The sequence below is a fragment of the Oncorhynchus mykiss genome, chromosome 20, assembly GCF_057628025.1.
Source record: "Oncorhynchus mykiss isolate SJ-2025 chromosome 20, ASM5762802v1, whole genome shotgun sequence".
In the NCBI taxonomy this organism is placed as follows: Eukaryota; Metazoa; Chordata; class Actinopteri; order Salmoniformes; family Salmonidae; genus Oncorhynchus; species Oncorhynchus mykiss.
Genome location: NC_143041.1, coordinates 2,197,689 through 2,216,006, shown reverse-complemented (window position 1 = coordinate 2,216,006; position 18,318 = coordinate 2,197,689). Strand labels below are relative to the sequence as shown.

At 46.1% G+C, this 18,318-nt stretch overlaps 1 protein-coding gene across 1 annotated transcript in view; it reads right to left on the bottom strand.

The window, feature by feature from the left end:
* Positions 1 to 280: 280 nt before the first annotated feature.
* The window catches only part of LOC110498792 (voltage-gated potassium channel KCNC1), a 37,342-nt gene continuing 19,304 nt past the window's right edge, over positions 281 to 18,318 (bottom strand). Inside the window, exons 2-4 of the mRNA XM_090211991.1 lie at positions 4,939 to 5,914; positions 2,619 to 2,804; positions 281 to 1,590 (exon numbers count right to left, since the gene is read on the bottom strand). Of these exons, the coding sequence (XP_090068117.1) occupies positions 1,466 to 1,590; positions 2,619 to 2,804; positions 4,939 to 5,914 (1,287 nt within the window). The 3' untranslated portion in view covers positions 281 to 1,465. The remainder of the gene's footprint in view (positions 1,591 to 2,618; positions 2,805 to 4,938; positions 5,915 to 18,318) is intronic.

Sequence of the window (18,318 nt, the reverse complement as noted above, 5' to 3'; positions counted from 1 at the left end):
ACAGACATGCACACCTGATTCAACTTGTCAGCTAATCATCAAGCCCTCAATGAGCTCAATTGAGGTGTGTTTGTCCAGGGCTACAACAAAAATGTGTACTGTTGGGGGTAATCGAGGACCAGGGTTGGGAAACACTGCCTTAGTTAGCAAGTTGTCAGTCAATCGGACTGTCATAGTCCCGAGTCGCACAGCGGTCTAAAGCACTGCATCTCAGTGCAAGAGGTGTCACTACAGTCCCTGATTTGAATCCAGGCTGTATCACATCCGGCCTTGATTGGGACTCCCATAGGGCGGCGCACAATTGGCCCAGGGTCGTTTGTGTTTGGCCGTGGTCGGCCATCATTGTAAATAAGAATTTGTTCTTATCTGACTTGCCTAGTTAAATACAAGTTAAATAAATAAAATAAATACAAATATTGTCTGTCTGGCAGTGTGATGTCAGAGCCAATCAGTGTTTCAGTCACTAGGTGCAGCTTACTGTATTGCTTTTGAACTACTCAGGTCACTACACTACAGACACATGATAATATGACTGAAAATGTTGTTCTAGTCCTGTGACCTCGGAGGCTCTGCTGACCCCACTGACCTTTGACCGCTGAAAGACGGCCACTGTTCATCATCGTATTCAAAAGCATCCATTATGCACGCATAGCAGGAATATGTACCATGATAGAAATATTTGAGACTGAACATTTCGGCCAATGCAAAGGGAGATTTCTCCAAAGAGCGATGTGTCTTTTGTTGTCTGTCAGGGTGAATGTCAGCTGGGTACCAGTGACACAAAGAAATAACATAGACAACAGCAACACAAACACTCAGATGGCAAGAAAACGTTTGATTTGATTCGGAGTAGGACAGAGACACAGTGTAAAGTGTAAGGAGGAATAAGCCAACATACAAATGCGTGAAATGATACAACCTGAAGAGAGAGACAACAACACAGAGCACATTAGACAACGTGTGACCCGCTGTTCCTGATACCCTGCATTAAATATGGAAAACACAACGTAGATCGTTGTTTCATAACATTACTTTTGTTACTCTTTGTACGTGTATGGACAAATGGTTGGTGTGTGTACATTATATGACCAGTTATTATAAGAATGTCATTGAGTTCATACTTCATATGATGTAATTGTGGCGCATCAGGCAGAGGTTTAGTTAACAACAAAAAAGATCAGGTTATTCTGAATAATAGATTATTCTGATTGGATGATACTCTGAGCAACAGAATGCAATTGGCTTTGATATTCGAATTACAGTTTTACCCAACCTTAGCTCAATAGCTTAGTGATGTTGCTTCCTGTGAGTGTGTTCTGTGTCCAAGTGTGTCTGTGGGTGGAATGTTTGAGTGGCAACTGCCAACAATCAATGTCATGGAGCTGAGAGAACATTAAATGTTTGGCTGACGGATTAAGTAAAAAAATTATGAAAAAACAGGGTTCCATTTTGGTTACCTGTGATTTTAAGGTGTTACCTCTTGGCCTATAGTTTTGGAGGTGGAGTTTGCATTGAGGTCCTGATGTAGCAGAGACCCTTCCAGCTTATAACATTCTTCAGCCAAAGGGGAGTCTGGGCCGGCTGACAGGGCTGGTGCCTGTAGTTTAGTGTCAACAGGGATGTGGAGGGTTTGGGAGGAGTGTAAAGGAGAAGTGTTTGATGCAGGTTTGGATGTAGGTGGTTAAAAAAAAAGTTTGTTGCAGCGATAAAGAAATGGAATGCGGTATTGGATTTCAGAATGAGCAGAACAGTATACATGGGGTAAACAGGGGTAAATAAGGTGTGTTTTGGAGAGGAAAGAAAAGGAAGGGGGAAAAGAATGGGGGCCAAAGAGAGAGGGTGGGGGGGGGCATGAAGTTGGAGTCAAAGCCAAACAAGGAGGCGGAGGGGAGACGAGAGGGAGAGCATGAAGTGGGAGTCAAAGCCAAACAAGGAGGTGGAGGGGAGACGAGAGGGAGAGGGAGAGCTTGAAGTGGGAGTCAAAGCCAAACAAGGAGGCGGAGGGGAGACGAGAGGGAGAGGGAGAGCATGAAACAGAAGTGACGAGAGGTAAATGAATGCACGGTCAACTGTCTGGGTCCAAGAGACAGAGATAGAGAGAAACAACGAGAGTGAGAGATGGAGATCGAAAGAAATACAAGGACAAAATGGAGGATGACAATTTGAGGCTGTGAAAGGGGGACAGAAAATACAGACAGGAGGAGAGAAAAGGCGGTACCAAGTGGATGAAAACATGGACAGTATGGAGGTGAATAAGTGGAAACACAGAGCGGAAGAGTAAAGGTGTTTGTGTAAGGTAGGGCGTTGTTGTGTCCTGTCAGAACATAGAGTTCCTCCCTGTCACACAAACACAGTCATGTCTCTTCCCATGATGCTGTTGGCCGTTGCTTGTGTCTGCCTGTGTGTTCTCTCTAATGAACCACAAATCAGTTCCCATATATGCTGTATTTGATCATGTATACATAATTAGTGTGTATGTATTTGTGTCTTGTGCACCTTCTCTGTTGGCATCGTCTATATAGGGAGTATCTGTATCAGTGCCTGTGCCTTATGGCATCTTATGTGTAGCTCTGTTGACTACTGTGTTTACAGTTCCGTCCGCTGCGGGACCGACATACCTTTCCGCACATTCCCATCTGTGGCACGGAATTCCCTGGTGTTGAGCAGGAAGCAAGCACGGTCCTGCTGGTAGCGTTCCCGTGTTGTTCGGGCACCCTCTCGCTCCGGACCCAGCACCTGGTCAATGGTGGGGCTGTCCTCGTTCGCCAGGACCGCAGTGGCCGCGTCACCGTTCTGCTTGGACTCTTTTGGAAAAGAAGGGGAGATGGGGAAAGAGGGGAAGGGATAGCAAGGGAGAAGGAGAGAGTAAAGGGGAAGGAAGGAATAGGAGAGTAGGAGTGAAGTGAGGTATCTGGATAGTAGATGATGAAGGTTGTGATGGGAGACTGAGGCCAAACTGGGCTGTGTTTCCATATCCACACTAGCATACTACTTAGGATGCATGCCCATTACATTGCTTCATTCTACATAGTATGTTAGTATGGGTATTGGAACATATCCCGAGGGGAGTAATTGCTTGCTTGATGATTAAATTGATCCAATCAGAGAGCTTGCTGTTGTGAGCTTAGGGGCTTTGATTGGCTGCTATATCTGAGGTTTTGTTTTGGCACCTTGGCCCACCAATACAGAAATCATGAATCCCCAGTCTCCCAACACTGGAAAAAAGTGTGTAGGAAAATAGTCAAAGGAATAGGGAGAGGAGGTGTTACTACAAGCTACTGATCACAATTGAATACTGTAGATGAGATACATAATCAGAGACAGAGTCAGTAAAATAGCCTCCAACTGGGCCAAATCTAATCCCAAACTATGGTGTCCTACTAAACAAAAACACAATGCAATAGGCTATTTTATTAGGACTTAAACATAAATTATCTTTTCACTGTGTAAAAAGTAAATGGCATTAGTGAAGAGCAGTCGTTTCAAATGGAGGCTAAATGCACATGATGTTGCTGAGGGGAGGACGGCTCATAATAATGGCTGGAACGGAGCCAATGGAATGGCACCAAACATGGAAACCATGTGTTTGATGTATTTGATACCATTCCACCTATTCCGCTCCAGCCATTACCACGAGCCCGTCCTCCCCAATTAAGGTGCCACCAACCTCCTGTGGCTCTATGTAGTTTAGAGCTCAGGGCCGAGTACCATCTTAAGGTACTGTGTTTTCTAAAACACCCACATATACATTCTACTATGATATGTAATTGATAATTGCCAATGTGTCAAAGTTCATGTCTATCCTGGCTTAGCAAGACGGCATGGTATACTAAACACTGGACATAGTGATAGAAGAGGTGGTTCGGGGTGAGAGTTGATGCTACAGGGTGGCTGGTGCGTATATGCTCAGACACAGCAGTCAAATTATCTCACATGACTTCCTGCTCATGAACTTACTGACAACCTACAACAAAACTCTTATAAAAGAGAGTGTGAAAGATAGAGAGAAAGTGGTGGGGTACTATAGGTGCTGATGCAATAAAATACTATAACTGCAGACTCACTGTTGATTTCTCAACAAAATACACAACATGTGCCATATTGTCGTGTGTGGATATTGGGTTCATAGGTCATACACAATCATGCCAAATGAAATAGGAAGTACTGCACATTTAACCTACTAAATATTTCAATTAAGTTTTTCAATTTTTTGTCTAACATTTAAACCAAACCATTGAACCAAATGTATGTATATTAGGCTGTTGTGAAGAGATCCAAATGAGATTTTAAAGTACTGTGTTTGTTTTATGCAGACAGATGGAGGCCTGTCGGCAAAAGTGGACTCACCAGTTGATCATAAATTACCTATGAGTTCTGATGGGTTAGCTATCTCTCAAGGGCAGATTCAGAATCAGCCCCGCTCTCTCAAAGGCAGATTCAGAATCAGCCCCCCTCTCTCAAGGGCAGATTCAGAATCAGCCCCGCTCTCTCAAAGGCAGATTCAGAATCAGCCCCCCTCTCTCAAGGGCAGATTCAGAATCAGCCCCGCTCTCTCAAAGGCAGATTCAGAATCAGCCCCCCTCTCTCAAGGGCAGATTCAGAATCAGACCCCCCCCCCCCCCCCCCCCCCCCATCCCTATCAGAGTCACCCACAAACTGTGAAAATCCCTGTCCCAAGTTTGATTGAATGGATATCTATTGACACTAAACTGTACAATTTGACAACATCTTTGCCAAAAATATAATATCTTGCCAGGGTAATTTGAGTTCTACGCCCTTGTTGGAGGCCAGTGGTGGTGTGCCCAGATGCTCAGCGAAGCTCCATGTTGTGTTTACAAACTAATACCAATCTTATGAGTCAAGGTCGAAGCAATTTTGTTAACTTGCAGTCTGTGTCTTAAAATAGGGGGCTGAGGATTAAAAATAGAAATGTCTCACCTCGGTTGATCTCTATGATCTCCTCTTGAGCGAGGGGGCAGTCAAGGCCTCCGGACCAGATCACCTCGCCGAGTACATTACCCAGGATCCTATGGGGCGAGGCAGTGGCCAGGGCAATGGCGTCGGGCTTGCAGTAGTTGGGCGAGCCTGGCATGGTGGGCCGGGGGATGTGCTTGCCCTTTTTCTTGGGCAGCTTCTGCTTAGCCATGGCCAGTGAGTAGTACATGCCAAAGTTGTTGACGATGACGGGCACAGGCATGGCGATGGTCAACACCCCCGCCAGGGCGCACAGCGCGCCCACCAGCATCCCCGACCACGTCTCGGGATACATGTCCCCGTAGCCCAGAGTGGTCATGGTGACCACAGCCCACCAGAAGCCAATGGGGATGTTCTTGAAGTTTGTGTGTTTGGCAGCCGTAGGGTCGTCGGGGTCTGCGCCGATGCGCTCGGCATAGTAGATCATGGTTGCGAAGATGAGCACTCCGAGAGCAAGGAAGATGATGAGCAGGAGGAACTCATTGGTGCTCGCGCGGAGCGTGTGGCCCAGGACGCGAAGTCCCACAAAGTGGCGGGTCAGCTTGAAGATACGCAGGATGCGGACGAAGCGGACCACACGCAGGAACCCCAATACGTCCTTGGCGGCTTTGGAGGACAGGCCGCTCAGCCCCACCTCCAGGTAGAAGGGCATAATGGCAATGAAGTCGATGATGTTGAGGGTGCTCCTGAAGAACTCGACCTTGTCCGGGCAGAAGACCACGCGTGCCATCACCTCAATGGTGAACCAGACGACGCACATGCCCTCCACGTACGTAAGCCAGCTGTCGGTCACCACCTCGTAGACGATCACCTCGCGAGTCACGTTTCCCTCCGTCACGTTCTCCGTCTTGTTGTAGATGGTGTTGAAGGCCTCATGCGTCTCCATGCAGAATGTAGAGATGGAGATGAGGATGAACAGAAGGGAGACGAATGCGCAGTACTGGAGGAGAGGAACAGAGAGAAACAGAGAGTGGAGGGACAGAGAGAGCAGGGGAAAGGCCAACAGACAGAAGGAAAATAGAAAGTTGAAGATAGAGGGACAGTAAAGGAGAAAAGAAAGAGGAAGGAGAGAAGGTTTACAGTCATATACAAACAACAGAGCTAGAAAAACAGATGGTGTATTATTCAACAGTTTGTCAGCCCCTATAGGACACTGCAGGGCATTGCTCGATCAGATGAGATGAGGCCAGATTATTAAACTGGACTAGACTCCTAAGTGGGATAATGCTGACCTTGAAGGTGACTGCAGGGTCAAACTGGACCGAGCACTGAGGGATACTCAATCTGACGATCATAAAAATGCTGCAACGGTCACCGGCATGACAGCCCAAGGAAAAGCAGTGGAATGGAGGAAAGCGGGAGGAGACCTGGCTGGAATGAGAATACAGACGACTACTGTTTCATTGGCGCAGCACGGACACAGAGAAAAGGGGAGTAAAAGAAAGGTGGAGAGGACAGAGAGTAAAGGGGAGTAAAAGAAAGGTGGAGAGGACAGAGAAGAAAGTGACGGGGAAACAGAGAATACGGTCGTAAAAGGATTAAACGGATGAATTATAAATATCCATGTATCTCAGAGTGCACTGAATGGGTTTCAAAATCAGGATGGGGCCCCCGTCATACTGAATGTTCAACATAAAGGGCCTGAAACATGTGTCATTGAGTCTGTTTGTGGCCCAGCATGATTCATTGTGGTCCCAATTCATGGTCCAATAACTAGCCAGATTATTTTAAAATATGTCATGTTGAAATAACAATTCACACAAAGTGAAAGGACTGACAGCCCGATTGTACATTATGTGTTGGCCACCATTTTGACCCTTACAACTACTATATTAATCATACAGTGGAAATCCCTAAAGCCCAAAGTGCTTGAGATAGCGTTCTATTTTAACACTTCATTTCAAGGTAACAATAATGGGGAGCCAATACTCCCCATTCAGTCATGTAATTAACCCCCTACTTTTAAAGAGTTCTGCGAATGCAAAAATGTCTAAAACACTCTACAATCACCCTCCAATTAGCCAGATAGGTACTCCGTATACTCCTTATAATACCACTACCACTAATATGGTGCTACTGTATAAAGCTGTATGATTGGTAGCTGAGTAAATGTCAATACGTCCTGTGAGATCCTCTTCATAATACCTTAGAAGTAGATTTATTATACGTTTTGAGCAATGCATAACGCCTTACAATGCACGACATGGGTGCTAAAAACTGGTTGATAAAATCAGACGGTACAACATGAGTACAATCAGTCAGAGACATCCAACAAGACCTCAAGCTGAATGAATCAAATCAAAGTTATTTATAAAGCCCTTCGCACATCAGCTGATATCTCAAAGTGCTGTACAGAAAACCCAGCCTAAAACCCCAAACAGCTAGCAATGCAGGTGTAGAAGCACCCTCTCGAAGGGTTCATTTGAGATAACCAAACAGGCAGACTTCATTTCAAACTATATTATAGGTCGCCCTATATGTACTAAAACTGAACGACAACATCCAGTTTATAACAAGTAATTTAACCATATATGGTTGCAGTGGTCCTGTGTGGCTCAGTTGGTAAGACTGTGTTGTTAGCAATGCCAGGGTCATTTGTTCAATTCCCACAGGGATCACAGACACCAACTAAAAATGTATGTACTCCACTGTAATGTTACTCGCGTTGGATAAAAGCATCTGGTAAATGGCACATGTTATCATTAGCTAATTAAAACATACAGTGGATTCAGCTATTTAATCTGGTTTCCGAGCTGGTCGATATCATATCAACGATATCATAACCGCCATCGATAAGAGACATTACTGTGCACCCGTATTCATTGACCTGGCCAAGGCTTTCGACTCTGTCATTCATCACATTCTTTTCGGCAGACTCAACAGTCTTGGTTTCTCAAATGGCTGCCTCGCCTGGTTCACCAACTACTTATCAGACAGAGTTCAGTGCGTCAAATCGGAGGGCCTGTTGTCCGGACTTCTGGCAGTCTCTATGGGGGTGCCACAGGGTTCAATTCTCAGGCCGACTCTTGTCTCTGTATATATTGAACGATGTCGCTCTTGCTGCTGGTGATTCTCTGATCCACCTCTACGCAGACGACTCTCTGCAATTATATTCAATGTGCAAGGCAAAATTGAGGCTGTGATTAAGAAGTTGGAGCTCTTCTCTGTCTGCATTAACAAGGACAACACACAGGTCTTTCCATCATTGTATGATTTTTTGTGTGCAAATGAACTCAAGCTTACGGGCAATGTCAAATGTGATATAGTGAAGCACCTAAGTGAGCAGGTACTTTCCTGAAATGGATGACACAAACAACTGGATTCGTTAACCCTTTCATGCCCTGCCTCCAGTCCACTTACCGACATCTGAACAAGAGAGCCTCATCGAAATTGCAACAAGCGGTTCTGTGAAAATTTTATTTAACCAGAAGCCACTGCCAAAATTCTGGATTGGGCTGCGCTCAGAGTTACATGCCTTGGCAAATCGCGCTGTTATGACACTGATGTCCTTGCAACCATGTGCCTATGTGAGAGTGGATTCTCAGCCCTCACTAGCATGAAAACTAAACACAGGCACAGACTCTGTGTAGAAAATGATTTAAGACTGAGACTCTCTCCAATACAACCCAACGTTGCAGAGTTATGTGCATCCTTTCAAGCACACCCTTAACACAATTTATGATGAACAAGTAAGGTTTTATCTGTAAGATGGTTAAATAAAGAGCTAAATTATTGATTATTATTTTTTATTATTTGTGCCTTGGTCTTTGCTCTTTGTCACTTCCAACGAGCCGGGTTGTGACAAAAACTTAAACTCTTTCTTATGTTTAATAAATGCATTCTACATAGTGTGTGTGTGGCAGGCTTACAATGATGACAAAAAACAGCATTTGAGAGTGCGCTGACACTGGTCCTAGAGGGGGTATGCAGCTGGAGGTTTAATGTTCGAAGGGGTACGGGACTATAAAACATTTGGGAACCACTGCCATAGGGGAACCATTTTCGGCTTCTGAAGAACAAGAAATGTGATTGCTCTTTGAAGGACCATATAAACCAGAAATGTTTTGTCCCTCCAGGGCAGGAATTGAATAGCCCTGCTGTATAGTTATAAGCCTTATTTGCACATTTCCCAGAGTGCCTTTCGAGTGAATTTTAGAGTTACCAATACCACCCATGACTGTGTTTGCTAGTGACGGAGAAATAGTTGATGCATTCATTCAGTTTCATTGTTGTGGCCTTCACCAAGTGAGATCCTAAGTAAATATGTTGTCATTAAAATGTCATTGTTAAGACAAAAATATTTCAAGAGGCCTTTTATTGAGGGCCTATTATTACACTAATACAGTGGCCTGAAACTCCATACTACACCTGCAAGTCACATCATGATAGCTTGCAAAGTGATGTGTAGTCAATCAATCCCTATACCAGTCTGATGTTCCCACATGCTTCAAGAGGGCCACCATTGTTCCTGTTCCCAAGAAAGCTAAGGTAACTGAGCTAAACGACTACCGCCCCGTAGCACTCACTTCCGTCATCATGAAGTGCTTTGAGAGACTAGTCAAGGACCATATCACCTCCACCCTACCCGACACCCTAGACCCACTCCAATTTGCTTACCGCCCAAATAGGTCCACAGCCGATGCAATCTCAACCACACTGCACACTGCCCTAACCCATCTGGACAAGAGGAATACCTATGTGAGAATGCTGTTCATCGACTACAGCTCGGCATTCAACACCATAGTACCCTCCAAGCTCGTCATCAAGCTCGAGACCCTGGGTCTCGACCCCGCCCTGTGCAACTGGGTACTGGACTTCCTGACGGGCCGCCCCCAGGTGGTGAGGGTAGGCAACAACATCTCCACCCCGCTGATCCTCAACACTGGGGCCCCACAAGGGTGCGTTCTGAGCCCTCTCCTGTACTCCCTGTTCACCCACGACTGCGTGGCCACGCACGCCTCCAACTCAATCATCAAGTTTGCGGACGACACAACAGTGGTAGGCTTGATTACCAACAACGACGAGACGGCCTACAGGGAGGAGGTGAGGGCCCTCGGAGTGTGGTGTCAGGAAAATAACCTCACACTCAACGTCAACAAAACTAAGGAGATGATTGTGGACTTCAGGAAACAGCAGAGGGAACACCCCCCTATCCACATCGATGGAACAGTAGTGGAGAGGGTAGCAAGTTTTAAGTTCCTCGGTATACACATCACAGACAAACTGAATTGGTCCACTCACACAGACAGCATCGTGAAGAAGGCGGAGCAGCGCCTTTTCAACCTCAGGAGGCTGAAGAAATTTGGTTTGTCACCAAAAGCACTCACAAACTTCTACAGATGCACACTCGAGAGCATCCTGGCGGGCTGTATCACCGCCTGGTACGGCAACTGCTCCGCCCACAACCGTAAGGCTCTCCAGAGGGTAGTGAGGTCTGCACAACGCATCACCGGGGGCAAACTACCTGCCCTCCAGGACACCTACACCACCCGATGTTACAGGAAGGCCATAAAGATCATCAAGGACATCAACCACCCGAGCCACTGCCTGTTCACCCCGCTATCATCCAGAAGGCGAGGTCAGTACAGGTGCATCAAAGCTGGGACCGAGAGACTGAAAAACAGCTTCTATCTCAAGGTCATCAGACTGTTAAACAGCCACCACTAACATTGAGTGGCTGCTGCCAACACACTGACACTGACACTGACTCAACTCCAGCCACTTTAATAATGGGAATTGATGGGAAATGATGTAAATATATCACTAGCCACTTTAAACAATGGCACCTTATATAATGTTACTTACCCTACATTATTCATCTCATATGCATACGTATATACTGTACTCTATATCATCGACTGCATCCTTATGTAATACATGTATCACTAGCCACTTTAACTATGCCACTTTGTTTACATACTCACCTCATGTATATACTGTACTCGATACCATCTACTGTATCCTGCCTATGCTGCTCTGTACCATCACTCATTCATATATCCTTATGTACATATTCTTTATCCCCTTACACTGTGTATAAGACAGTAGTTTTGGAATTGTTAGTTAGATTACTTGTTGGTTATTACTGCATTGTCGGAACTAGAAGCACAAGCATTTCGCTACACTCGCATTAACATCTGCTAACCATGTGTATGTGACAAATAAAATGTGATTTGATTTGATTTGATTTAGTTCCTATTGGAATCCAGCCAGTGAGGGGATATCCAACATTTGGTATTTTTATTCACCTGCAAGTGGCATTCAGAATGACTGCCAGCGTTGGGAAGACTAAGTTATGAGAATACTTTAAACATCTAAACTGGAACAAACATTTCAGTAATGAGTCCAATAAATTCAAGTAACAGTTTAGAAAAATTTGAGTAGCATAAGGTTAATGAATCAATCAATGTGTCATGTACTGTCATGTTGTGTCTTGTTTCTGTCCTTTCCCTTCACCCTGTCTCCCTCTGCTGGTCGTTGTTAGGTTACCTTTTCTCCCCCTCTTTCCCCCAGCTGTGCCTTGTCTCCTCCTAACTACCTCGTCACCCCTTTTCCCACCTGTTCCCTTTTTCCCTCTGATTAGTCCTCTATATCTCTCTCTGTTTCTGCTCCTGTCTTTGTCGGATTCTTGTTTGTGTTGTTCATGCCTGAACCAGACTATCGTCATGTTTGCTGCAACCTTGTCCTGTCCTGTCGGAACCTGCCGGTCCATCTGAGCCTACGTTTTGTTTTGTTATTAAAGAAGCTCTGTTTACGTTAATTCGCTTTTGGGTCCTCATTCACGCACCGTAACAGAAGAATCCGACCAAGAATGGACCCAGCGACTTCGGATCCTCTCCACTCAGCCGTCGAGATCCAGGGAGCGATGCTAGGCAGACACAAGCAGGAATTGTCTGCTGCTCGACATGCCGTTGAGACCCTGGCCACCCAAGTCTCCAACCTCACAGAACAGGTTCACCATCTCCGCCTCGATCCACCGGCCACTTCCAGGGCTTTCGAATCTCCGGAGCCCAGAATCAATAACCCGCCGTGTTACTCTGGGGAGCCCACTGAATGCCGCTCGTTCCTCACCCAGTGTGATATTGTGTTTTCTCTCCAGCCCAACACTTACTCCAGGAGCACTGCTCGTGTCGCCTACGTCATATCTCTCCTTACTGGACGGGCTCGTGAGTGGGGCACGGCAATCTGGGAGGCAAGGGCTGAGTGTACTAACCAGTATCAGGACTTTAAGGAGGAGATGATACGGGTTTTTGATCGATCTGTTTTTGGGGAGGAGGCTTCCAGGGCCCTGTCTTCCCTATGTCAGGGTAATCGATCCATAACAGACTACTCTATTGAGTTTCGCACTCTTGCTGCCTCCAGTGGCTGGAATGAGCCGGCTTTGCTCGCTCGTTTTCTGGAGGGTCTCCGCGCAGAGGTAAAGGATGAGATTCTCTCCCGGGAGGTTCCTTCCAGCGTGGATTCCTTGATTGAACTCGCTATTCGCATTGAGCGACGGGTTGATCTTCGTCACCGAGCTCGTGGAAAGGAGCTCGCGTTCTCCGTTGCCCCCCTCTCCGCATCACTACCATCTTCCTCTGCCGGCTCGGGTGCTGAGCCTATGCAGCTGGGAGGTATCCGCATCTCGACTAAGGAGAGGGAACGGAGAATCACCAACCGCCTCTGTCTCTATTGCGGTTCTGCTGGTCATTTTGTCACTTCATGTCCAGTAAAAGCCAGAGCTCATCAGTAAGCGGAGGGCTACTGGTGAGCGCTACTACTCCTGTCTCTCCTTCAAGATCCTGCACTACCTTGTCGGTCCATCTACGCTGGACCGGTTCGTCAGCTTCCTGCAGTGCCTTAATAGACTCTGGGGCGGAGGGCTGTTTTATGGACGAGACCTGGGCTCGGGAACATGACATTCCTCTCAGACAGTTAAGGGAGTCCACGGCCTTGTTCGCCCTGGATGGTAGTCCTCTCCCCAGGATTCAGCGTGAGACGCTACCTTTAACCCTCACTGTTTCTGGTAATCATAGCGAAACCATTTCTTTTTTAATTTTTCGTTCACCTTTTACACCTGTTGTTTTGGGCCATCCCTGGCTAGTTTGTCATAATCCTTCCATTAATTGGTCTAGTAATTCTATCCTCTCCTGGAACGTCTCTTGTCATGTGAAATGTTTAATGTCTGCTATCCCTCCTGTTTCCTCTGTCTCTTCTTCACAGGAGGAGCCTGGTGATTTGACAGGGGTGCCGGAGGAATATCACGATCTGCGCACGGTGTTCAGTCGGTCCAGGGCCACCTCTCTTCCTCCACACCGGTCGTATGATTGTAGTATTGATCTCCTTTGGGGAACCACTCCCCCCCGGGGTAGACTATACTCTCTGTCGGCTCCCGAACGTAAGGCTCTCGAAGATTATTTGTCTGTAGCTCTTGCCGCCGGTACCATAGTCCCCTCCTCCTCTCCCGCCGGAGCGGGGTTTTTTTTTGTTAAGAAGAAGGACGGGTCCCTGCGCCCCTGCATAGATTATCGAGGGCTGAATGACATAACAGTGAAGAATCGTTATCCGCTTCCTCTTATGTCTTCAGCCTTCGAGATCCTGCAGGGAGCCAGGTTTTTCACTAAGTTGGACCTTCGTAACGCTTACCATCTCGTGCGCATCAGGGAGGGGGACGAGTGGAAGACGGCGTTTAACACTCCGTTAGGGCACTTTGAATACCGGGTTCTTCCTTTCGGCCGTCTCAGGCCGCTTCCCATTCCCTCTCGACCGTGGTCTCACATCGCCTTAGATTTTGTCACCGGACTGCCTTCGTCAGCGGGGAAGACTGTTATTCTTACGGTTGTCGACAGGTTCTCTAAGGCGGCTCATTTTATTCCCCTTGCTAAGCTTCCTTCTGCTAAAGAGACGGCACAAATCATCATCGAGAATGTTTTCAGAATTCATGGCCTTCCGTCAGACGTCGTTTCGGACAGAGGTCCGCAATTCACGTCTCAATTTTGGAGGGAGTTTTGCCGTTTGATTGGGGCTTCCGTCAGTCTCTCTTCCGGCTTTCACCCCCAGTCTAACGGTCAAGCAGAACGGGCCAATCAGACTATTGGTCGCATCTTACGCAGTCTTTCTTTTCGCAACCCTGCGTCTTGGTCAGAACAGCTCCCCTGGGCAGAATACGCCCACAACTCGCTTCCTTCGTCTGCGACCGGGCTATCTCCTTTTCAGAGTAGCCTCGGGTACCAGCCTCCGCTGTTCTCATCTCAGTTCGCCGAGTCCAGCGTCCCCTCCGCTCAGGCTTTTGTCCAACGTTGCGAGCGCACCTGGAAGAGGGTCAGGTCTGCACTTTGCCGTTATAGGGCGCAGACTGTGAGGGCTGCTAATAAGCGTAGAACTAAGAGTCCTAGATATTGTCGCGGTCAGAGAGTTTGGCTCTCCACTCAGAACCTTCCCCTTAAGACCACTTCTCGCAAGTTGACCCCGCGGTTCATTGGTCCGTTCCGTATTTCTCGGATCATTAATCCTGTCGCAGTTCGACTTCTTCTTCCGCGATATCTTCGTCGCGTCCACCCGGTCTTCCATGTCTCCTGTGTCAAGCCCGTTCTTCGCGCCCCCGCTCGTCTCCCCCCCCCCCCCCCCATCCTTGTCGAGGGCGCACCCATCTACAGGGTCCGTAGGATTTTGGACATGCGTCCTCGGGGCCGTGGTCATCAGTACCTAGTAGATTGGGAGGGGTACGGTCCTGAGGAGAGAAGTTGGGTTCCCTCTCGGGACGTGCTGGACCGTGCGCTGATCGATGATTTCCTCCGTTGCCGCCAGGTTTCCTCCTCGAGTGCGCCAGGAGGCGCTCGGTGAGTGGGGGGGTACTGTCATGTACTGTCATGTTGTGTCTTGTTTCTGTCCTTTCCCTTCACCCTGTCTCCCTCTGCTGGTCGTTGTTAGGTTACCTTTTCTCCCCCTCTTTCCCCCAGCTGTGCCTTGTCTCCTCCTAACTACCTCGTCACCCCTTTTCCCACCTGTTCCCTTTTTCCCTCTGATTAGTCCTCTATATCTCTCTCTGTTTCTGCTCCTGTCTTTGTCGGATTCTTGTTTGTGTTGTTCATGCCTGAACCAGACTATCGTCATGTTTGCTGCAACCTTGTCCTGTCCTGTCGGAACCTGCCGGTCCATCTGAGCCTACGTTTTGTTTTGTTATTAAAGAAGCTCTGTTTACGTTAATTCGCTTTTGGGTCCTCATTCACGCACCGTAACACAATGTGCATGTGTAACGGGAGTCGTCGTCTGAAGAAGAGGAATCGGACCAAAGCGCAGCATGGTAAGTGTTCATGCCTTTTATTGTAACCGAACACGATACCAACATAACAAAGAGAAACGAAACCGTCCTGTCAGGTGCAGAAAACACTAAACAGAAAATAACTACCCACAAAAACCATGTGGGAAAAGGCTACCTAAGTATGGTTCCCAATCAGAGACACCGATAGACAGCTGTCCCTGATTAAGAACCATACCCGGCCAAAACAAAGAAATACAAAAAACATAGAAAAGGGAACATAAAATGCCCACCCAAATTACACCCTGACCAAACCAAAATAGAGACATAAAAAGCAGGGCGTGACAGCATGCAAAAACATAGATGTTGAAGCAAACAATTCTAAAAATCAACTTCAATAAAGCATGCTGGGAAATATGATAAAGATAGGTGTGGTTTTGGTTCAACTCTGGGTGTTATCTCTTTACATGTGCTATGTGCTATGAAAGGGCCACATCTGCAGGCTTCCATACATTTCAAGAACCTTTAAGAATTCCGAAGATCTGTAGATGCCACATAGGGGACCCCACAGCTAACTCAAAGGTTCTTAATCTGGCAAGAGTTCTCCAAGGAACCTTAAGAGCTGAGGAAGAAGCATTTAAGAACATTTATTTTCTTCAGTGTATATAATAAACAATTGAAGTCGGAAGTTTACATACACCTTAGCAAAATACAAGAATGTGAAATGTCAGAATAATAGTAGAGAGATTTATTTCAGCTTTTATTTATTTCATCACATTCCCCGAGGGTCAGAAATTTATATACACTCTATTAGTATTTGGTAGCATTGCCTTCAAATTGTTTAACTTGGGTCAAACGTTTCGGGTAGCCCTTCCACAAGCTTCCCACAGTAAGTTGGGTGAATTTTGGCCCATTCCTCCTGACAGAGCTGGTGTAACTGAGTCAGGTTTGTAGGCCTCCTTGCTCACACATGCTTTTTCAGTTCTGCCAACACATTTTCTATAGGATTGAGGTTAGGGCTTTGTGATGGCCACTCCAATACCTTGACTTTGTTGTCCTTAAGCCATTTTGCCACAACTTTGGAAGTATGCTTGGGGGTCATTTTTCATTTGGAAGACCCATTTGCGACCAAGCTTTAACTTCCTGACTGATCTCTTGTATTGTTGCTTCAATATATCCACATAATTTTCCTACCTCATGACGCCATCTATTTTGTGAAGTGCACCAGTCTCTCCTGCAGCAAAGCACCCCACAACATGATGCTGCCACCCCCGTGGTTCACGGTTGAGATGGTGTTCTTCGGCTTGCAAGCCTCCCCCGTTTTCCTCCAAACATAACGATGGTCAATATGACAAAACAGTTATATTTTTGTTTCATCAGACTAGAGGACATTTCTCCAAAAAGTACAATCTTTGTCCCATGTGTAGCTGCAAACCGTATTCTGAGAGTTTCAGCTGTAGTGTTAATTTGATGGTGTTGGTGGTAGTGATTATGGTGGAGGCAAGATTTTCTTCTCGTAGGATAATAAACGTTTTCTGATTCGGAGATGATGATGGTGGTGGTAGTGATGGGGATGATAGTTAGTAATACTACTCAAAGTACAGCTGGTCATAACACTTTACGGTCACCATCATTTTCATGTGTATGGAAAACATTATACAGTAGATGGTTTTACCATCAAGGTATGCTAGCCTTACCTGAGAGGCATTTATCTTCTCTGTTTGTTTCTCTCTTTCAGTCTCTCTCTCTACTACTCTCTCTAACACACACACATGTACACAGTAGACTTGGGTACACATAGCAACAAAAAACGCCTAACACAGTAAAATGGGTAGAACATCTGATCTTGTATGTAGGCTGTACAGGGGGGGGCAGAAAAGAGGGAGGGAGTGGGGGGACCAGTTGATCTAACAACCACATGCAGGGAATGACAGGAGAACATGAGAGGGGGGTTAGGAGGATATAAATGGAATAGAGGAAAACAAAACACTAAAACATGACCAAAAGATAAATGGATGTGTTACCAGAGGACAAGACCGGACAATCTGAACATCCTCTCGTGCCTGTATTACTTAAGTCGGGTAGGACGTGTTAGTGGAAGGCTAGGCTAGGCATTGGCCCAGAGCTAGCATAGGTTAGGCTAGGCATTGGTCCAGGGCTAGGTTAGACTAGTTATTAGGCTAGTGGTAAAAAACAACAACATGCAACACCAGGGAAGACAGGAAAAGAGGAGGTAGATAAAAAAATACCTATCTTTTACCAAAAATGGTTGACCAAATTCCTAACATTGTTTGAAAGGTAATGGGGTCAATTACAGTACGTAAATCCTATAGAAGTAACGTATGCCTTTAACACATTTTGAATCATAAAAAACGATCAAACAATGGTTAGCATACAATGCAACAACCTGTATATGTTTATAGTAATACCCTACTGTACTGTATATGTCATATACACTAAGGTGAGATTTAAACATTCTAAACAGTTGTGTTTAGAAAAGTGGTGTAAAACTTACCCTGCCACAGTAGTAGCTGTATAAACTATAACACTCATACAGTAGTAATAGTATGCGTTATTTCCTCAATGATAAACATGTAGATCTGTACACCAGATCAAAAGATAAAAGCATCACACCAGTCCGGATGTGATTACATGCAGTAGTCGGAAAATTTCATACACCTTAGGACTTTTTTGTCCTTAAGCCATTTTGCCACAACTTTGGAAGTAGGCTTGGGGTCATTGTTCATTTGGATATGTTTATTTTTGAACCATTCCATTGTAGATTTTGCTTTATGTTTTGGATCATTGTCTTGTTGAAAGACAAATCTCCGTCCCAGTCTCAGGTCTTTTGCAGACTCCATCAGGTTTTCTTCCAGAATGGTTCTGTATTTGGCTCCATCCATCTTCCCATCAATTTTAACCATCTTCCCTGTCCCTGCCGAAGAAAAGCAGGCCCAAACCATGATGCTGCCACCACCATGTTTGACAGTGGTGATGGTGTGTTCAGGGTGATGAGCTGTGTTGCTTTTACGCCAAACATAACGTTTTGCATTGTTGCCAGGTTTCATCTGACCAGAGCACCTTCTTCCACATGTTTGGTGTGTCTC